The 22,963-nt window shown below is 36.3% G+C and overlaps 1 protein-coding gene across 3 annotated transcripts in view; it reads right to left on the minus strand.

The window, feature by feature from the left end:
* The window catches only part of ARMC4 (armadillo repeat containing 4), a 79,885-nt gene extending 58,497 nt beyond the window's left edge, over positions 1 to 21,388 (minus strand). The window contains exons 1-10 of one of the 3 annotated variants that reach the window (XM_027686953.1): positions 21,307 to 21,388; positions 20,507 to 20,818; positions 19,204 to 19,361; positions 17,654 to 17,849; positions 16,978 to 17,084; positions 16,390 to 16,526; positions 15,246 to 15,359; positions 12,259 to 12,464; positions 10,760 to 10,891; positions 10,409 to 10,550 (exon numbers count right to left, since the gene is read on the minus strand). In XM_027686953.1, the coding sequence (XP_027542754.1) occupies positions 10,409 to 10,550; positions 10,760 to 10,891; positions 12,259 to 12,464; positions 15,246 to 15,359; positions 16,390 to 16,526; positions 16,978 to 17,084; positions 17,654 to 17,849; positions 19,204 to 19,361; positions 20,507 to 20,730 (1,416 nt within the window). In that variant the 5' untranslated portion in view covers positions 20,731 to 20,818; positions 21,307 to 21,388. Of the gene's footprint in view, positions 1 to 10,408; positions 10,551 to 10,759; positions 10,892 to 12,258; positions 12,465 to 15,245; positions 15,360 to 16,389; positions 16,527 to 16,977; positions 17,085 to 17,653; positions 17,850 to 19,203; positions 19,362 to 20,506; positions 20,819 to 20,963; positions 21,032 to 21,306 lie in introns of those variants that run through there. The other 2 variants (XM_027686955.1, XM_027686954.1) reach the window with 2 other exon arrangements.
* Positions 21,389 to 22,963: the final 1,575 nt, after the last annotated feature.

Here is a 22,963-nt window from a genome sequence, read left to right on the forward strand (position 1 = left end):
TGTTTATTTTTTGTGAACTTTTACTACCATTAAATTTTGTAAATATTAAATGTTTTTGATATTTCCTTTAAAAAGAGGATTGACCCATAATAGATAATATGATTAAATACAGAGAATAGATAGTAAAATAGACAGGCTTAAGATTTCAATAGCCCATGTCCCACCCCAACTAAACCCTTCCCAGTCAATACAAATTTTTAAGTGTTGAAATGATGAACTCAGTTCAGCGGGCTAGGAAAGAAAGATACAAAATTTCCTCTAGAGTCGTCTCTGGAAGGGGCAAACACCATTAAAGTTTTTTTGCAGATGATCTGCCAGCAGGCAGAAGCATTAGCTCTACAGGCAGTTGAGACTGCACAGGAGCTGTGCAGGAGACTGCAGGGTATCTAACCCAGTACAGTCCACTGTATGGCACTCCTACCCTCCCTGTTCCTTCTGCTTGAACCCTCTGACATCATAAGTGGCATAATTAGGCCACTTTGGGTGACCTACAGCAGAGATCTGTATCAGAGTTCAGAATTGTCACAATTGCCACTAGGGAAAGGACAGTTTTAAGAAAAAGGCACCACTTATACCTGGACTCAGGATACCAATGATCTTTGAGTCAAAATTGCTTCCTGCTACTGACCAGGTGCCTTTTCCCAGTCTCTCTCTTCCCCTCTTTCAACTGAAACCTAAAGGCATTATTGGAGTACAAGTAATAAAAGTACTAACAAGATTGTAAAGAAGATTATTCCAAATTTGTTGCTCAATTTGTAGTAAAATGAACCTCCATGCATGGAAATACATAAACATTACAATAAAATTACAGTGCATTTCAGTTTCTTGAGAGAAAGTAAGATTAAATAAAAAGACAATTATATAGTTTTTGGCTCACAAACATCTCTACAAATATGGTACCTATTTGAAGGGGATTTAAATTAATTTATTTTATCTGTATTACGACTTAGAGTGAAGAAGACTGACTGCAACCAGAAAATGAAATAAAATTTTACTTTGCATGGCAATGTCAAGAATGAGGTTTTTTTGTTTAGACCTAATTCTGAAATTTATTTTTCCAGAGTAAAAGTTTATTTTATTTACTGTATTAAGTAATTCCCAGATAGATAGAATAATGTGCCTGTCTGTGATAGCATGTCCGTGACTGAATAACAAGAAAGAAAATTGCTGTTTGTGGGCAGTTTTGTCATTCTTCTGTATAACCGCACCTAGTTTTGATTATGAGTATATATAATCAGAATGGCAATTACAATATACTTGACAAAACTAAGACCAAATGTACCAAGTCAACATATTTTTAGAAAATAGTGAACAAACAAAATAGCATAATGTGATATCCAAAAGACAGTAGGTCAAATGATATGGTTATACCAGAAAATTTTCAATTAAAATTCATTAATGGAATGAAAAACTTCTAGAACAAAAACATTGTTTAAGTGGAATCCCAGCCTAAAATATTATTAAAATATTGTCATTTTTATAAAATGAGGAATCCAAAATCAATAGTAAAGTATGAAACAGAATTCTTAGTTTAATACTTTGTCAGTTTTATATTTTCTGTTAAACTTGACTCTCTAAAATCACAGACCCTTTTGTAATTTTCTGCTGGAAAATAATTCAAAATTTAAATAAATTTTGATAAAGCATCATGAAAGACTGAGTATCACAGTACAACATGAATAATATGCTTCAGCAAGGCAGTTTTTCTATGCTAGTGAATCTCTAAACACTCTGAGTTTTGTTATGGTTTATATATTAGTTCCAATATTTCATTTTAGTTTATAAAACATACAAGCTGCAACTTGTTAAGACATGAGTTATGGACAAGTATAACTGAGTTATGGAATAATTCCCTGACCCACTTCCTGAATCTTCTGGCGTTCTTTAGCTACAGCCTGGCAGTATGTAAACCATACAGATTAATATAAGTAAAGCCAGTGGAAAATCACAGGCATCATAAAGTCTCAAAATCCAAAACATTCACATTGGACTACAACAATGCACAGAAGCTGTAGTTTTAATTGCAGATTAATACCTTGACCCTGACCCTACACAGTGGCAGAAGTGACATATATGTCATGACCCAGATACAGTGAATATAAATTGTCGTATTTTAGGAAATTGAAAAGAGTTTCCAAACAAAAGAATAAGTCTATTATTTTCTGCACAAACCAGGTTTTGTTAGGCAACCGTTGATTCTGTCTTGAAAACTCTTCCAAGAAATGTATCCATTCCCTTAGCTTTCCTTTTCTGATTCATAGTAATTGGATTCTACTATAGAGAAGGCAAGACTCTAACAGTTCATGTGCAAACATATGAACTTTTACTTCCCTGGACTAGGAATAATAGATTTCCTAGTAACTTCTCAAACCTCAAACTTGGAAGGAAGTGAAATGGTGACCCCAAAACCACAGAAAACCTGGCCAAGGTAATATATTATATCTCTAACAGTGCAAGTTTATCTTCTACTTTTTTGTGAAAGTTTCAGTTTAGGAGTGTATTTCTTCCCCAGTTGCATCTGGACAATTTTGTGAAGACACTTCATCTGAGGAAAATAAAGCATATATGTTTTTAAAAAGAACACGCTAAAATTAGAAGGAAATAGAATTGAATGAGAAAAGGGTCTAGGATTAAATTTTAAAAAGAAAAAATCCTACACAAACAGCACTATTGTTACCAGTATTTTAACACTGAATTTAACATTGTAAACCCTGACTGGAGACTTTGAGATGAGACATATGCTGTCCATAATACAGATGTACTATTGACCTTGTGTGACAGTGTCAGACCTGCCTAAGCAATTTTGATTTTGCCTAGTACTTGGCTCACAAAGAGGATAAAAGCCTTAATGTTATAACAGCTATTTTAATTTTATGTATCCAACTGATTTGGGAAACCAGTGGAAGTGAATCTGAGGAGAAAATTTAATAAGGTTGAACTAGGAAGGACCTGTGCCTCTACAGACTACTGGAGAGCTCACACACCGTTGAAACAGAAAAGACATTTTAAACTAGCAAAAAAAAGATTTTGCAAGAAAAACAAAATGATAGCAATATTTTATGAAAAACTAAGAGACAGGTGTCCTCTGGAGGAATAAAACAAAAACAGGGCTTAGTGAGAGAATAGGAAAAACAAATATAGATGAAGACATGGCTGAAGCACAGGCTTGCCTCTGAAATAACTGTGTGTATAGTGAGCTGTGATTAAATTGAGCCTAGTCAATGTGGAACACCTAAAAACAATTAAGAATATTGTTCTGTCTAATTAAAAGTCTTTGTAGTTTTCAGACACAATTCTGTTCTAATTCTTTAGGAAAGATAAATGATTTGATTATCTACTTTGTGAATATAAAGCCTGAAGTCACATTCAGACAGCTCCGGCAATTTACTATTATTTTAAAGGTACTATAGTTACAGTGTCAAAACCATAGTTCATTAATTTAATTACCTGCTTTTACAATAGAATACAATCCTGCAGAAAGAAAAGAATCAAACATCAGTTATTTTACATTCTTTTCCTCAGTCCTTAATGTTTGACATACCATCTCTTCTTTCTCATCTTTTATTGAATTCCACTTTTTGTTTGCTTTCTTTCCCTTTTATTTCTAAATTGTCTTTCATCTCATCAGCTATGAAACTCTTAGGAATGTGTGATCCTCTCAACATTAATTAAACCTCAACTACACAGAAATTCATCGGAGTTGGTGTTAATGGTCAAAATTCAATTGGCTGTTATGAATTTTATATGTCTCTTGTGATGAGGAATGATTGTTTGTACAGTATTTTGAGGAGAGAGCTATTCGAGTGCTTCAGAGTTGCCAATTATAATAATAATTTGAGAGTTCACCATTTGCCAATATTTCCTACCTAGTAAATTTATCATAAAAGTATTTCTTTTTCCTGATCAGCACAATCTAGGTTGTTAGAAAATACATACCTTAACTATAATATGCAGTTTTCCTATATTTTTATTTCCTTTTTTTTCAGTAATCACATTCTTTACTGAATTTTAAAATAAAATCTTGGCTAATACTGGAAGATGAGAGCAAGAGACATTCATGAACAGTAGAGAAGAGAGTGATATGAAGGCTGGCAGGTTTGCCAAGGCTGACAGGTTAGCCTAACATGTGCCCAGAAACACTAGCAGGTGGCACATGATTCTGTCAGATACATTTGGTATTTTCTGAAAAATAACAGTCTACCACTTAGCCAAACTACAGGAAAACTTATTTTCATTTGAATAACCTTCAATTTACTCCACCATATACTTTCATCATGGAAGGGGAAAGATTTATTGTTAGACATTCTACTAAAAAGATCAGGTAAACTACCTGCAAAGTTGGTCAGTCCTGAAAAAAAGGCATTACACAGTGTCAAAAGTATTTTACATATAAAAATATTTTATATGCACTTATATGTGCTTATTTTGTATTTAACAACTAAAATACAACCTCATGCAAGTCTGGCTAATATGATATTATACAGAAAAACATGCTCTTATCCACATGTTGTGGAAAAAACAGCATGATGTACAATGTATGTTCTACACAGATTAGGTACTTTTACTCCTGCTATTAGATTCTGACATTTGCATCTATTACACATATAGGGCCAGATTTCAAGACTACAGACTTTGTACTTGCAGTTCTCTATGCAGTTTTCTATTCAGGAACATCCATAAACACCAGAGATTTTTTTTCTATGACTATCAAAAAAATTTTGAGCACTATTACAATGTGCAAAATAAGCAAACAAATGTTTGGTACTTCAGTAGGTACATTGTAAGACTAGCACTATTTTTTTCTTGTCTTACTAAATTTGAAATTACTTTCAAAGTGTAGTTTCACTTTAAAGAATTAGTATTGGAAGACCCATTTTATTCTTAAAGCTGGGATGTTCATGTCTTTTTTTGAGGTTCTGCATTTTAGAATAAAATAGAATTACTTTTCTACTACTCCCAAAATACAATTGATTTCTTAACCCATTGCTCATGAAGATGATTTAAATTTTTATGAGTTAGTGTAACTTTAACAATACAGAATATTTCCACTACCATTATAACTTAAGAACGCTATACTTTTCCACGAAGCAGTCAAAAATACTGTGTCTATCTTCTATTTCATACAAATTTTGAGAAAAATCTACAAGCTGCATCAACATCTTCACAAGCGCCATAAATACATAACCAGTTCCTATAAAAGCGTTGCTGTATACATGACCTGCTAAACCATACAATTTTCATTTGCACAAGAAAGTAATAATTTTTTTGAAAGGCTGGATGTTTTCTATCACAAAATTTTATGTGGAAGATATTTATTTTTCAGGTATCTAAAACCTTACACCTCAAGTATGACAAGTCTCATCTTAGACATCAACTGTGACTCACATTATATTAAGGCATAGTAGGGAAGTGTGCAAGCAGTTATTGACTGCCTCCTGCTTCTTCCCCTCGATGCAGAAAAATCACACTGCAAGCCTTGCATAGAGAGCGCAAAATAACTCCCCACACACATCCAACTACAGTTTAAGATTTGGTCCTCACATGTTCCAAAGTATGCTCCCTGTTACTGTAATAGTTTAGACCCTCCTTGTCCACATTCCTGAACTTCAGGCATACATGGATTTCCTGTACCCTGGTTTGCCCCAAGTCCCTTAATCCCAACTTCCAGATGTTTCCATGTTTTTTCCTGGGAAATAAAACTACCCCATACAGTTTATCAACAATATCTACAAGAACCTCTGATTTGAGATCCTCTTAGCTCCTGGCAGAGACTCCCTGCATCATTTCACTTCCTATTTGACTTTCTGCACTTTTAATCTGCACCTTTCTTCCCCAAGAATGTAGGACCCACCACTCCTTCCTGCAAACCAATACACAGTTGCATGTTGCTAACTGATAAATTTGAGCTTTCCGAGAAGAGAAAATAAACTGTGCCTGTGGAGCAGAGGCCACACTACATCCTCCTGGCTCAGGTCTGCCCATACTGTAAAGGGGAAGCAGAAGTGATGGGCAGCAGGTCTTGTCCACCCAACAATCACTGCAATGCAGTGAAAAGAGAGAAAAACGAGAGAAGAAAGAAAGAATGGAGAGAAAGAAAAGGAAAGAGGCAAAGGCCAGAAGGAATATTCCTGTACATTCTTGCCTCCCTGGTCTGTTTGACATCTTTATGTAAGCCCACTACAGAGGGGCCTCCTGCCAGCTACAAAAATTTTGCTTGAACACAGCAGCCTTCCAAAGGTTCTGCCAAAATTCAGCTGTGGAGCAGCCCTGAATACACCCAGTGTATCCTGCAGGTTTTGTACCTTTTCCTTGCCCAGTGAATGAGATTTCATTGAGTCATGTGACAGATGTCCTTCGTTTCCAGCCATCCACTGCTATGCAGCACCAGGGCACATGGGCACCTGGGAGCTGGTGCTCAATGCCACAGTCAGGACACATCCTCTATGGCTCCTGTGAAGTGCCATAGCATTTCCCCAGCTCCTGGACCTGGCACAGGATGTAAACAGCTGGGAAGAGACATCAGATTTGTCCACCTATGATTCTGAAGTAGAAAAGAAACAAAATGCTGTTCTGGGAATGAGGTCTTTTGCACTGGAGTAATTACAAATAGATATGAAATTAATGGATATTTTACGTGAAGTGTGAGTTTTGACTGGTTTCACCAGGATATCCCTGAAATATAGCCAAAAGTAGAACGACTTTCCACATAAGAAACTGAAGGATGAATTCTCTAACTGCCATGGTCCTGCAGAACTCTATCCAGAGCTAACCCTGGCATAGGTGTACACATAAATCACACCCTTACAGGGAACCAAGATCAAGCAGCACAAGGGCTTAACGGATTACAGACTTATTCTAGAAATTGGAGTTATTACTGGCACAGTCACCAGCCTCAATTCACCTCTCAACATCTCAGTTTTATCTCAAAAACTGACAATAGCCAGTGCTCAACCGCGTGCAGCACAAAACCCAGCTCTCACCCTTTTTCTTTCTTTTTTTTCAGTGACTCCACAAAGAAGATTCTGCATTTCTACCTGATGTTCCCTGTTTCTAGTAAAACGATAATTGAAAAAGATGATCCCTTCATCCTATTCCTAAAATTTTTCTTAAAATTTCTTAAAATTTCCTCTAGAAATCCAATACTTTAGAAGCACAAATTTAATGTCAAATTTAATGTCAAATCTGAAGTAGGTGCTTCTGGATGAATCACACTGTTACAAACAGCAACAGAGCACTTCATTCCAGCTTCATCTACTCTGGCCCTAAAAGATACCTAACACAAGGTCATCACCAAGCTCGCTGATCTATCTTCGCTGCTCGCTGCTAAGTCAATGGGGAGACATGGAGAGAACACACATGTTCTGTCTTCTGTTTCACAGCCCTGGGAAGCTTGAAGGTAGGACAAGGAGCCAGACCACAGAAGCAGCTGCTTCCCAGCGGAACAAGTCCAACATGGATACTCTTTCCCAGAAAGGAAGGGGAGTGGAGAAGGGCAAAAAGTCAGAAGGGAATTTCCCCTGCGCTGGAATTTTCTCTCCATGAAGAGGTATACAAGTACAGAGCCTACAGGCATAACTCAAAGGATCTAGCAAGTTTGCTTTATACAAAAAGTGATTGCCTTTTTAACATTTAATGAGAATCTAACATTGGTATAAAAACTAGGTATCTTTCAGGTTTTTTCTCTGCAAATTCATCTTTATAGAGTCTTGCTGAATTGTGATACACATTTACTTTAGCAGACATTAAAAAATGGTTGCATCTACAAATTATTATATCTTCTTGGTATCTCAAACACCTATCATTTAAGGCATTTTATTCATTTTTTCAGATGTGCAAACAATATATACAACCTTTGAAGACACATAAGCCCTCTGAAATTTGTGCTTCTATATAAATAGGCTTGTAGATATTTAAATAACACAGTCATAAATTTATTTTCTCTTATGTTGCATCTGTCATGAACACTTGCCTACATGAACAACAAGAATGCCAAAAAATCTCCTAAGTCTGGCCAGAAGTGCAGTATTTATACTTGAATTAAAACGAATTCCATGTGCAAGCTAAAGTAGCACGCCATCAATAAAACATTTCAACCACTGTCTGTGGTATGGCACTGAGGCATCTCTTTTCAGCTTTATCTGACCCCAGGGAGTTCTTGCTTTACGTAGCTAAGAATCAACACAGAATTATTTTAAGTATATCTTCAAATACTTTGTTTAATTTATACCTAATTTAAAGACCTATTTGGCGACTCGGGTGTGCATGGATACATGAACAAGTATACATCTGAATTTTCAGAACAAAAATTTTTCATATTATGGAATTTTGTATTATAAACTTCTTGACAGGTACTCGCAATTTGATCAGAAATGCTCCCCTTTCTTTTTCTAGTTCCAAAACATTATGTAATTTTCCTTGTTGACAGTTAGAACAAAAAAATACCAATTTCTAAAAGAGAGGTGCTTGAAAAATTTTTTTTCCTATTTGCCATTATCAGTCTTCATTCAAAATGGTTTCATGCAAATGTAGATATGAATTTCAATACTGGATAAAGTCCAATACTAAAATCTAAACATGACTATATGAAGAACCTAGAGAGGAAAGGGAGTTTGAGAATTATGTAACCAGGAGACAAGAGCCTTGTCAGTAAAGAGGGTGGTACATAAATGGGCCAAAGAAAAGATTACTGTGAGTTCATCAACAGTAATTAATTTCAAATCTCCTCTCTAGGAGGACCTTAGGTGTTTAATAAAAAGCAGCATAGTTGTTTCTCTGAGCTCTCAGAAAGGCAAAAAGAGATGTTTCATACATAGACCAAAGCAAGTTATTAGCAAACTGAAAGATTTGAAAACAGCATCTTGAACTGTAATTCCATGCAAATAGGAAGATTCATGCAAAATCTATACATTGTGTGTTCAGCATTAGGAATAGCTGAGCAAGTTACATGCTCAAAGTTACACCAGATTCCATTTGCAAAGTTTACCACATTTACCACAGCCAAAATGACAAAAATATAGAGGTCCAACCTAGAAAAGATAATTGCAGAGAGATTTGTATTATCCATTTTTGTCTGTATCTCTCTGGCTACAACCACTAGCAAGGTTCCACGTACACGAACTGAGAACAAGCAGTGTGACTACTCTGAATACAGTTTAAAAGACTGAGTTACTCTTCTACAATGGTCAAAGGACTGGAAAGAGCCAAAGCTTTGCTTATTCCTCACAAATGTTTAATTGTAGAACCATAAAATCATTGAGGTTGGAAAAGATCTCCAAGATCATCGAGTCCAACCTGTGACTGAACACCACCATGTCAACTAAACCATGGCACGAAGTGCCACATCCATTATTTCCTGAATACCTCTACAGATGGTGACTTCACCTCTTCCCTGGGCAGCCCATTGAATCAATTAACAACCCTTTTAGTGAAAGAAATATTCCTGATGCCCAGCCTGAACCTCCCCTGGCACAGCTTGAGGCTATGTCCTGTCATCCTGTCTCCAGTTGCCTGGGAAAAGAGACCAACCTGGCTACAACCTCCTTTCAGGCAGGTTGTAGAGAGTGATGAGGTCTCCCCTGAGCCTCCTTTTCTCCAGGCTAAACACCCTCAGCTCCCTCAGCTGCTCCTCATAGGACTTACACTTTTTTTGCTTTACCAAATGGCAGCACCATCATTTTATCAGTCGGATGTGTGTGCTCTGTACTCAAAAAAATAAACAAGCCAGCGCTTTTATTAGTAACTTAACAGAACATAAATTCCAGTACAAACTTGTAAAGGAATTTCTCCTGAGGGAAAAATATAATTAGAGTTTTCCAGAATAGTAGAGGGTTGCTGGGGTTTTGATGTGTTTCAGACATATTCAGGATTTTAACTGTGTATATTTATAGGTTCCAAAAGATTTTCACCAAGTCTGCGTAAAAACCTTTCTTTTTCATTTGTTTTAGAGGATGCCTGTTTATCATACATTTTCTTGTCCACTAAAGCATCTATCCAGACACAAGACCATGTTAGAATTACTTCAGTCATGCATTAATCATAGTTGATGAAAGACTTTAGGCAACTATTCAGTTTTAATAAAAACTCTTGAAAGTTATTATCCACATAAAGAAATATCTTGGAACATTTCATACAAAAAGCAAAACAGAAACCCAATAATTAATAAAGAGATTATACCATCTTAAGTTTTAAATAACACTGAACAGATGGTTTAATCTAAAGGTCTATATAAGCCAAAAATAGCAGATGAAAAAAAAAAAGTGCATGATAGGAAAGTCCACAGTTCCAGGATTTGAACATACTGCATAGCAGGGCTATTCTAAAATATATGGAAGGTGGAAAGGATGAGGAGCTGTGCCCTCAACTGTATCTTTTTTATTTTTTATAAAATTTATCAACACTTCTTAATTACCTTTACATATTTTGAAAGTTTCTGAATTCCCCAGTATTCAGGTGATAAATCAGTGGTTCCTTCCTGACGACGTATAGGCTGTTCATCCTCCTCAGTATCTGAGGAACTGTCACTAACATCTTCTAAACTGCTTGATGTTTTACTAAAAATAAATAAACAGAATCACCAATTTTAAACAGCTAGAAGCTAATAGGGACAAGCACATTTCAAACAGGTATTACAACAGTGCCTAATAAAAGAATTAGAAAAACACAACTGACATTACTGTACAGTAAGTATGGTGATAATTACTGCAGATAAGGAAAACAAATTTTTTTTAAAAATGAAGAAAGAAAAATAAGTAACCCATACCTTGCTGGGGCTCGATTAATTTTAGGAGATTTAGAACTAGCACTGGATTTCTTTTTCATTTTCAAAGATACAGTACTACTTCTCCCTTCTTCTTCAGTATCTTTTTTTGAAGCCTTGTCACTAGATTTGGGTTTATTTAAAAAAAAAATAAATAAAAAAAAAAAATCAGAAATCATTTTTTCCAGAACATTCTTCAGCAGATTGCGACTCAGAGAACTCCTGATTGTCCATGCATTAACAGTTTTGGATGGATTCTTGTTCAATGAATGTGCCTTGTTGCTTTTTGTACTCATATAAACAAATGAATTTACTATCCTCTGGCAAAGACTTTGAGTGCTTAGCTATGTGGTGTATGAAGAAGTCTCTCTCTCTGTTCTGAACTGATCTCACTGGCTCATTTTCATTTGACGCCCTTTATTCTTGTCCTAGAACAGACAGTGACTAAATGTTCCCTGTTTATCATCTCTAGACATGATTTTCTGTATCTTTCTTCTCCTCTAGTCATTATTTTCCAGGCAAGAGAGTTCTAGTCTGCCTTGTTCTTCCACACACTGACATGTTCCATAGCTTTGATCATGCTGAATACAATATATCTTGCTTTCCTTATATTCCAAAAGATTCCTAGGCCTAGTTGAGTACAATAACTGGTGCTTTTTTGTCCCTAACTCACAATATTATGAAAGCAAAATGTCTTTTCAAGCCTGGACTGGTCAGCCTATCACAGTCACAACAATAAAAGAGAATACTACTCATGATTACAGCCCATTTCACTACATCTAGACTTTAACAGACTGGGGAAAAAGGTTAGCTCTTCCCCTGGGAAACCATTTTTTTTAATTGATGACTGTAGGTCAAATCCTAAATCTCTTAAAATGTTTCTTGCAACATCAAATTGGAAGACTTGAGAAGATACTATTTTTTGTAGGATGGCAATCAAAGGTTTTTCTTCAGATATTCTTCTTCCTCTAGTAACATGAACTCAGGAAACATTAAATCAAAACAGAATTCTGATTTCAGAAGAAAAATCCAACAATATCCAATATATGTATACTCTATTTTGGGTGTTCAAGATTTGAGATAATCTCATTAGTGAATATTGTTCCTAAGTAGAGATAGAAAAGTGGCTCGTATAATATGAAATCATTAAAAATTGGTAGCAACAAGTAAGAGTCATTCTGATTTTCCATCATGAAAGTGTGGTTTAGATTACGTTTTTCTACTCTGTCTTGCTTTAAAAGGCATTTAACACCAAAAATATGATGATAAACCAGTACTGCATAGAATTGCAAGACATTTCCCTGCCTTGCTGCGGAAATGATGTAACATCAAAGTTGTTGCATAACAGAAAAAATGTGAGAACTCTCTTCTTCGAAATTAAGATGTAGTAAGTTTTGTTTCATTGCTCCTAAAACAATAATGCAGACTGCAACATGCAGTCCAACCATTAGCACAGTTTAGAGAGATCTATAGAAAATTCAATTATAAAGATAACTACTTATCTTTGGGAAGCAGAAAGCCCAGTATTTTTCCACTGCATAGTTGGTTGTAACTTCTTGCTAGTGGATCTTCTCCCTGCTGCAGAACTTTTCACTTTCTTTTCTGTAGAATCATAAAGGTTCTGGGATTGGCCAGAAATCTCAGCATCAGCACCTTCCACATACTGATAATTCTTCTCATGTGCTGGTTCTTTAAAAAAACTATATTCCTAATAAAAGGAGACATGGTTTGTCAGTTATATTGCTATACAAATAATGCATATGAAGTTATAAGCACAATTCCAGGATTCTGTGCTTAAAAATTGTATGCATTATAGGTAGAATTAGATTCTAAACACAAAGTTGTATTGACTTTAAAAGAAAAAAAAAATAATTTGGAAAGCAGCAATTACCATATGTAAATTAAAGTTTTTTAAATAAATGAAGTAGCTAAATTTGGAACTTTCTGAACATACTTGAAAATTTGGTGTTGTTCAGTTTCTAATATGTCCAATAATTTGTGACACAAGCACTTTTATAGAAACTAATTCCAAATGAGTTTTAAGATCCAGAATTGCAAAGTCAAGTCACTGTGCTTCCAGTGGATCATTTACATAAAAACTACTTCCTTCTATAAAGGATTTACAAAAAATTCCCACAAAAAAAGTAATGAAGAAAATAGGCTATCATAAACTGCTAGACTTCAGTTCCAAGTAATTTCATTTGATATAGTTTAGAATTAATATAAACACATTCCTTTTCATTTTTTTCATGTTCCGTCTCTCAGGACAAAACACTGTTGAACAAGTCACATACAAGAACTGAGCTGAGTGGCACCTACCAATCCTTCAGCTGTCTGTGTCTAGTACCATGGCTGATCAAAAACATACAGAACAGAAAGGACTCTTGTCAACTCCTATTCTCTATTGGAACATATTCAATTTTTACAGGAGAGACAGCATACGATCGTTACTTATTATTATTATTATTGCAGCTGTCACTACCAGATAGGTGAAGACATTCCTTTATGTATCTGATTCAGGGCAGTTTTAAGGAGGCTGTCACAGTGTGGTCTGCTTTTGACCAGCCCCTGATGTGAATCGGCTGTTCCAGGCTTGCCAATCCAACTGTCCCATTCCACACTAACTCTTGCTAATTCTCTCAGTTTGAAAATGTACTCCAGACAAGGCAATTTTGCACATGATAAACCAGATAAATCACTGGGAACTGGTGCTGTAGCTTGACCAGCTAAGCATACATTAAAAAGTATGTCTCCTACAGCACTATATACCAACACAGAAATTCTGAATGTTAACTTAAACAAGGCCAGGCAGATATTATAAAAGTTAATTGGTTTTGCAATATATGTGTATGCAACAAGCTTTTTGAAGCTCTCCTCTCCTCAGAAAATAAGTCAAAACTATTTCCAGTCATATTTTACTTCATATAGGCAAACTTGGAAATATGGCTTTTCTCTGCTTTTGAGAGTTCTAAAGCAGAGATTTTCCCTCAGGTACAAATGCTCTGCAGCTTTACAGTATTAACTTGTTTACATTCTAGTTTTAGAAAGGAGAAAGTACTAAACCAGTTTTTCATCATGGCAGGATGATATGATATTCCTAAACCATTAAAAGGAATAATGTATACTCTTCTACATAAACATATTTACATAGCCAGGCACTACTCAGTGCGTGATTTATGTGATAACTGAAGGAAAACAGGATAAATTCTATTTATTTACTCTTATTTAATAAGTGTACACATTTCTCGACTAGTTACATTATCTTTATAAGGGTAGAAAACCAGTAAAGAAAGATATATTATCTCTATTATCAACAGTATCATTATTCAACATTAACATTTAGGATTAGAAATGTAAAAATTATTAAAATATTCCCATGAACATCAAATTAAGCCAAATCACTGCAAACACATTAAACCAGTAATTATGTCTAAAACCATTCATATGTTATTTCATTTATGAAGTGTAAACCAGTATGGAGGTATAACATTAAAAAAACTTGCCTATAAGATAAATGAAAATTTTTTTAACTTATTGCCCTTTCAAACAACTCACAAATTTAATTCCATTACTGTAAGCTATTATATTTATGTGTACAAGTTGAAATGTTCTGTTCTTTCAGAACTGCCAAATACCTGTATCTCAGAAAAATAAATATCAGCCCTACACCACAAAAAATCATAACTAAAGGATAAGAAAATGTCTTAATCCCTTTCTTCTTTGAATAAATAAAGTTGCATATAAATAATCACGATAAAACTTTTGGCAGGTTTTGGCCTGTAATGAATTTTACCACCAAGTTATTAATCTGTTATAACTACACTAGAAATCTAAAAAAAAAAGTTTTTGTCAGGAATGACAAATCAATAAAACTGTAGTGGCACTGTGTGGTTCTAGCTTATATAGAACTCTAAATTAAAGCCAAAACATTTGCATTTTATAGTGGCTGAAGCAAGACATAGTGTGTAAGCTGGATGCTTAACTCCCAACTCTGATATTTAAATCAGACAGTTCTCACTAAAAAAAAGTCAAGCTATTATTTATCTTTAGTTTACAAAGTATGAAGATAAAAGTTTAAGTGGTTTTGATAACAGAAAAATATTGTCATAAAAAGTTGACCTTTCCCATAAGGATATCATATTTTCCTGCTTTAGTATTTCCAGTGCTCCGTAAAGAACAACACCAGAAGACCAGCAAAACATTTCAAGCAAAATTAGAGGCTGGCCTCACATGTAATTCAAACCCCACCATAAGGTACGACAGAACAATACATGAATGGTGTATTATTTGCTATTTACAAAAGAAACATATTCAGCAGAAACTGAAACAAATCCAAAGAAAAAATAATAAATGCATTTCAGCCATTAAAATTCTTCATTTAATCATCTTAGATAAAGAACATAAACGTTCAGCTAGGTTTATAATGTAATTCTTAACAATGTACACTTGTACAAATTAGAAGATACACCCAGTATCAGTAAATACATACCTGTTTAGCCATATTTTCTACAAATCTAGGTGATCTCTCTCTTAAAAATGTGACTATATCTTTATATACATCACTTTTTCTTTCATAGTCAAGCTCTTTACCCTTTGGCTGACCCTTAAAAAAAGAATACATTTTAAATTATTAATAGCTTTGCCTTACACAGGTAATTTAATTTGCATCACAAAATACTGCTAAAGCACAAAGGTCATACTGTAATGAATTAGGTACAGAAGTCTCATGCTCAGAAGAGTCCATCAAATTTCACCAATGCTTTGTAAAGATGTATGGATCATCCCCATGGATCCCTATATATGACGAAGATCTCACATGGAATTTTGCAGGCAATTATCAGTAAATTGTACCGTGTGTAGTTCCACTGAAATGAATTTATGGCTTATGGCAAACCACCAACTAAATACAAGCTTCTAGTGCAGCATGGCAGATGTCTAAATGGATCAGAAAATTATGTGACCTGATTGACTGCGCTTTATAAGCTTCATTTATTAAAAATGTGCCAAGTCAAAATTTCCCCAGATTTTTTTAACTCTTAGGAAATCAATTTGTGTAGTTATGCCTGATGGACATCAGTCTGTCTTCAAAATGACTGTAAGAGCTCTGGTAACTGCTTAACACACATAAGGGGCTAATATGCCTAAATAAAACCTATCTGAAAGGAAAAAGGTAACCAAAATGAAAAGGAGAAGAGATAAATAATTTCTAAAAAGCTTCCACTGAAAGGAGAAAGAACTGCTTTATCATTTATAAAAAGACAAAAGCAAGCTCTATTAGCCACACAACAATATCACACTTCAGATCAAGAGCAATGAGGCACTAAAGAGGCATCGAGTCCCCCAGTACCTTTAAACAGGAACACTGTCAAGAACTGCTTGAGTACATTTAAAGACCAATCAAACATTGTTAGGAAAGAGTGCAGAATACACTCCTGGTATAAAACTTTTTGAAAAAGCACTCAAAACATACGGAAAAACTTCCACACATTTATTACTGTGGCTTCTCTTCCTGCACCAAAACATGAGCTCTGCAGGTCTTAGAGCCCCAACACCACTACCCCAAACCCGACTGAGATTGGATTTTAGCACAAAACAATAATCATTATTGCATGGCATCCTGTATTATTACTTACCCCATTTAAAAACACTCCTGCTGTGTTGCAAGTGATATACAAAGGATCAGTGTCATGTGGTTTGATGACTAAATAACAAATGTCTCCATGCACTTGTCTCCAGGGAGGAGCTCGGCATCCATTAGCAAACACATAATCTGTAACCAATCAGCATTAGTGGTTTTATCCAGTTTAAAAGTATTTTTTAATAGTTATGCTTGATGATTAATGTAACACGTATACAAATAAAATCCCCAAACAATTTGTTACTCTTAAGAATTCATACTGTTAGGTATTAATCGTGCAAAACTCTGTGACCCTTGGTCCAATCCAACCAAGAACCACAACTGTGTTTAGCACTCTTCAGGATCAGGGAGTCAGTTCACTTCCTCTACTTCCACTGAAGATATTCACATAACTGGGACTTTATTTCTGTATGTAAAGGCTGAAGAACAGCATTGCATGTCTGAAAATACTTTTTATTTTACTTTATAACTTTATAGTAGAAATAAACACTTTAAATGTGTTACTGAAATTAATCCAGAAAATTTCAGACAGAAATCAAGTACTTTAATAACGGTCTATGTAAACACGAGATATGATCTAGACCTGATGTATATTCCAGTGATTCCAGTACTGTATCTTCTCCTTTCCCAGAGAAATTCTTGAGAAGATTCACTTCACTGTTTACAGCAGCTGGATTTAGTCTAACACCTCTGCAATTAATAGAAAATAGTTTAAAATGTATTCATCAAAAGGATGTGCTCAGAGAAATGAAGAAAATATTGCACGATTTTTTTATTTTACATTGAGTCTTACTAGTAGCAACAAAAATATAAAAATGGGTCATCTTTCATAGTATTTCTTAATTTTTTCTATAGTTCAGTGAAATTTTAGTTCCATACCTAATACAAAGTCCTTGTAACTATGAAACAGACTCAATGAAACACTTAATACAGTTCCATGAAGAAATAAACAGTTCCTTGAAAATATTTGACTGTAACTTTGTTGTTTGTACAAATGACTTCAATTTGCTAACAAAATGCAAAACATATGCAATAAAAAAACCACACTTGTGGGCATACACTTGCATACCCACACCTACAGAAAAATCTTCATAAAAAATTGTTTTTTCAATAACTTAGTGAATAGTGAAAGTTATTTCCATTAATTTCTTTATATCACACCAAAAACACATGCTGTGGGTTGAAACCAATCTAATTTAACAATAAAACAAAAAAATGCACTGGCTGAGATGTTTAGCTTCCACTTGAAATGCACTTACTGTGAAATCTGTTTCAAAGAACTATTAAGCAGTTGCAAATCCAGCTGATGAAGAAGAAGAATGATTTTCATTTTCATCTCTGTTTCAGGGTCATAACCTTTTTTCACTTTGTCAAATAAATGCAAGATGGACGTATCTTCTCCTTCAACAGTCGCATATTCAGGGCCAAGAATTTTCACTATAGGATCTCTGTTAGCTGTAAACATGAAACAGAATCATGTAATGTGCAACTATGTTTAAAATGATTGGATGAGACAAACATCTTTTGTTTCAATTGCTGCATGATTTTGATGCTATTAATTTACAGTATGAACTTTATAACGTTCCCAGTTATTCATCAAACATTACTGTGTGATTTATTCTTTCATATCCCTCTATTGCAATTTTAAATGTACTTTTAAGAACACGATAACACTAAGGACAAAAAGAAATTTTTCTTAACAAACCAATTGCTTTTTACAGCAAATATTAAGATTCATTTAACCAAGGGGTGAATATTAAATAGTTCCCTTTATCAACAGTCCTGTTTCCCAAAAATATGCCTGGCTGATTCCCAAAACAGGAAATCAATGGGCTTAACTCACTGAAAATTGATCATTTTGGAAATATGATTTAGTGTAAAGAACATCTTTAAGCTTTTCTAGCAGCATTCCCAATGGCCCCATTACTTCCTCAGCTATGCCAGCTGTTCTTTTGGGTAAACAGTGACATAACTATATGTCAATGTATTTTACAAATCCATTTTGCTCTGTTGCTGCAAATGAAGTCCCATGCATCTGTGAATGGCTCTGCATGATACACTGGTCATATTATTCTTCCCTAGTATTCATGGTTAACCACTGTCAGTGACAGGGCCCTGGATCAGATAGATCTGAAGTTTGATCCAGTTTACGCATTTATATTTTAGTACTGCAGATGCAATTTCTACTAATATCACAATAGAATATCACTGATCTCTTCTACCTCCAGGTAGGAGGAGGATATCCAGTTTAGCATATCAAGAGTCTTCTTGTCAGTTTGAAAATCTGGGTCTTGAAGATGACATGGTAGAAGTGCTCATACCTATATTTTAAACCCATTGTGAGAAGGAGGAATCTGGAAATGCTCATTGTGAACCTCATACAGGTAAGAATGTCTTATGCATATAATTTTTTCTTTGGCTGTTTTTTAAGGATGTAACACTTTAAAGGAATATTAAACTACATATGTAGGAAAAACTGTTATTAGCCTCAAAGAAGACTTTTTTTTTCAGAAATTTAAGCCTACTGTCATCGCTGGGAAGTTGCTCAGTATACAAAAATTTGTATATGAGATTCAACAACGTTATTTTAACTTTATTCCAGATTTCTCTGTTATTAATTTCTATGTAAATAAAACAAGAAATAGAAACTTCATTAAGGTCTGGATCAGCACCTTTAGCCACCTTCATGAATTAGTACCTTCTCACATACTTAAAATGAAGGCATATATTTCTTTCTGCACATTTCATAAATTGCTGAAAACATTTTAAGAATGAGGAAAGACTTAAAAAAAAAAAAAAGAAAAGAAACCTTCGAGGCATGCTTGTGCTTCCTTTAACTTTTTTTCCATAGCAATTTGTAGCAAACGGGACAGCTGGTCAAAACTGCGAACTCTGAGAGTTGATGCCGAGAGAAGAAGCAATGGTTGGCCATCTCTGCTTGTGGCTTCAGACTGAACAGCTGCTTCACTAGAAAAATTAAATTATATATTTTTAAAATAATAACTTTAATTGAGAAGAATCTTAAATGTTATTCAAGCTTTACATGATAAAGCATATACAATTTCTTTAAACAATATTTTAAAAAACTTCCAAGGTAAACCAATTTATTCATTGCAAATCAGCAGGTGGATAGGCCCAAAGGAAGCTGTGACCCCATGGGAAGCCTGTACTAGAACAGGTTGCTGGCAGGACCGTGGACCCACAGAGGGAGGAGCCTATGCTGGAGCAGGTTTGCTGGCAGGATGTGTGACCCTGTGGGAGACCCATGCTGGAGCAGCGGGTGCTGAAGGACTGCACCCCATGGAAGGGACCCATGTTGGAGCAGGTCATGAAGACCTGCAGCCCGTGGGAAGGACTCACATTGAAGAAGTTTGGGAAGGACTGTTTTGTGGGAGGGACCCCAGACTGTAGCAGGGGAAGAGTGTGAGAAGGAAGGGGCATTGGGGAAAAATGTGTAATGAACTGACCGCAATCCTTATCCCCCATCCCCCTGTGCCACTCAGGAATGAGGAGGTAGAGAAAATCAGAAGTGAAGTTGAGCTTGAGAAGAGGTAGATGTGGGAGGAAGAGGGAAGGTTTTAAGAGTCAGTTTTATTTCTCATTATCCTACTCTGACTTTTAATTGGTAGTAAATTTAATTTCTGTGAGTCAAGTCCGGTTTGCCAAAGACAGTAACTGGTGAGTGATCTCTCCCTGTCCTTATCTCGACCCATGAGCCTTTTATTGTTTCTTTCTCCCCTACCTAGTGTAGAAAAGGGAGTGATAGAGCAGCTTGCTGGGCACCTGGCAACCAAGGGCAACTCACCACATGGGAGTCACTCCTAACGCAAAGAGAAATCACGTGGTTAATCACAGTTAGACACATGTTGTGAAAAGTCTTAGGAATAGACAGTTCAAGTTGCAAGAATCACTAACTTACCAGGTCTGCATCACAAACGAGATAGAATAGTCTCAAACTCAAAAAGAAGCACTTCAAATTTTAGCTCAAAATTTTCAATATATATCAATAAAAATCCCACCCATAGCCACTAAGGCTTGCTTTATGCTAAGTGAGCACAATTTTGCTTCATAGTTCACCTTCTGCATTTGAAAACACACTGCAATTCACTTACTTGATCACATAACCCTTTCCAAATACTGAAGAGTCCAACTGCGTTTTCCACTCAAGGGGCTCTCTGAAGACAAACGCTGCTTCCTCGGGATGTTTAGTGCTGAATTCCTCTGCAAACTTAATAATCTGATTTAAAAGAGATTCGTTCAAAGGGGTGATTTCGAGTGTGCCGGTTCCAGAGCCAGCAGCAGTCCACTGAGCCGCCCTCTCCAATGCCGCTCCCATGGTCTCGGACACTTATCACAGGAGTCCACCTTGGCAAAGAGACACCAACACAGAATGGCCAAACTGAGCTCTCAAATGGTAAATGCCGCTGTAATTTCAAACAAACATATCCAGTAATTATTAGATTCATTTAACTGGTTAAAATCCCCGAAGTGGGGAAGGGGGACTTGAACAAGACAACTCGAAAATTTTAAAGAAATAAGGAAGTCAGGTGCAAGCACAGTTCATTTCACCTTAATTAATTCCGGGTGCTATTGAAATGCTGGGAGCAGAGAGCAGAAGGCCCCTGTTGAGGCTGTAACAAAAGGTTTCCCCCCGTTAAAACCCCCTGTGCAGGCGGACACACCTAAGCCCACCGTGACCCCCCCGGCGCTGTCTCTGAATGGCGGAAAGGAGGGTGTGGGACCCCCCCGGCCAGCCTGGAGAGCCCGAGGGCCGCCGCAGTGCCCGGGCCTGGGGCCGCCTCGGCCCTGCGGGGAGCCCGGGGCAAGGGCTGGGGAGGGAGCGGGAGGGAGCAGGGAGCCCGGTGCCGGGAGCCCGGGGGTCGCAAGGAGCCCGCCCGAGGTCGCCCCTCACCTCGGCCCGGTTGGACGTGGCCGCGCCCCGCCATGGCCGGCGGCGTTGCCGTGGGGACGGGCCGCCCTCACCGGGACAGCGGCAACAGCCGCGGTCCCGGCGGACGTTCCCTCTCGGACGGGAAAAGGAGCAGTATTTAAAATGATAAAGCAGGTTTATATGTTTTTTTGGTGCGGAATTAAATAATGTAGTAACTAGAGTTACTTCGCACCATAGGTGAAAGGAAGACCACCGATTGGTTTTTAGCTTGAATTTTAGCCTGGACAGCTCAAACCTTTCGCTCGCTGTCAACTGTTACGAGAAAACAGCTTTAATTAATAAAGGTTAAGATCGACCACTTTTAGTTCTTGAGGCAGTGTGACAGATTATGCTTGAAATCCTTTTTGTTAAAGGAAATGTAATGTGAAATTATTGTTACTTGAAAGAAGTAAAGGAAATAGGTATGGGCAGAAGCAAGGAATAAAGTCCTTTCATGTACTGAGTACTACACAAACACAGAATGAAAATTAATACTATTCCCCTAATCCTATTATAGAACCATATATGAATGAGCCATCGCTCTGGATAAATTTTTAAGTTATAAAGTTTTTACTGTGCTCATCTCATCACGTACTGTCTCATCTTTTGTGCTACTGAGCAGATAAGAACGATATTCTGGGACTTCCCTTTCCACTCCAGTTCTGTTATTTGGGCCCATCAAAATGCCTACCATATGATAAAAATTTGACTTAAGATTTGAACTAGGGAGGAATGATTACCTGCTGTACAGTGACTGAAGTTAGGAAGCTATGGTCAGCTTTCCATTATATATATATATCCTTCTGAAGGCAGTATGTGTGTCCTTCGAGGACAGTCAAGCAGAAACACCCGGGTTCCAACACCACAGAGTTAACACAGCAAAGACTTGTTTTACCAATTCAGAACTCAGACAGGTAAGAAACCTCTAATAATGAGGAAGGTCATGGAGTGTATGTGGAGTGTATCTCGAAGAATAACAGTGTGGGATTAATACACTTCTTTCACAGAGATGATTGTCCGTATAAGTTTTACTTACTGAAACTTTCAAGCAGTAACTATGGATAAGTACACGCAGTCTGCACAGTAATGACTTAAGAATAGCATTAGCTGTTCTTGTTTCACTGCATAACTTAGAGAAGACAGAAAATGAATCATTTGATTAGGTGAAACTGAGAGAGCATTTTTAGTAAAAAGCCTGGGTAAAGACTTAATGCAATTTCTTTTCTGTGTGGAATACTATGTATGAATACATTTCCAGAATGGATTAAGTCTCTTCTTTTAACTGAAGCAATGACTATTAAAAAGTTGATTTTGATGGGCAGAAGGTTCAAGCAGCAAAATGTGAAAGGGAGTAAAAGTATCCCCACCATGGGTGTTGGGGAGTGAAGACAGTGAGTTTTCACACAGAGCCGAGTATTTTAAGCAAGAAGTCGGTGGAGTAAGAAATAGAATTCCTAAATGAGATCACTCTGTTCCACTGAAGAGCAAGAAGAAAAGATATTTCAGTGACAAAGATAAATGGGATGATTTGCCCTCAAAGACTATGCATCTCCACTGGCTATAAAAGGAGCTTTGACAACTAGCTCAGGCTTAGTTAACAGTGGAACTTCCTGTGGGGACAGATAAGTGAAAAAATTAA

The sequence above is a fragment of the Neopelma chrysocephalum genome, unplaced genomic scaffold (genome assembly GCF_003984885.1).
Source record: "Neopelma chrysocephalum unplaced genomic scaffold, ASM398488v2 Primary Assembly neopelma1_72, whole genome shotgun sequence".
Lineage (NCBI taxonomy): Eukaryota > Metazoa > Chordata > Aves > Passeriformes > Pipridae > Neopelma > Neopelma chrysocephalum.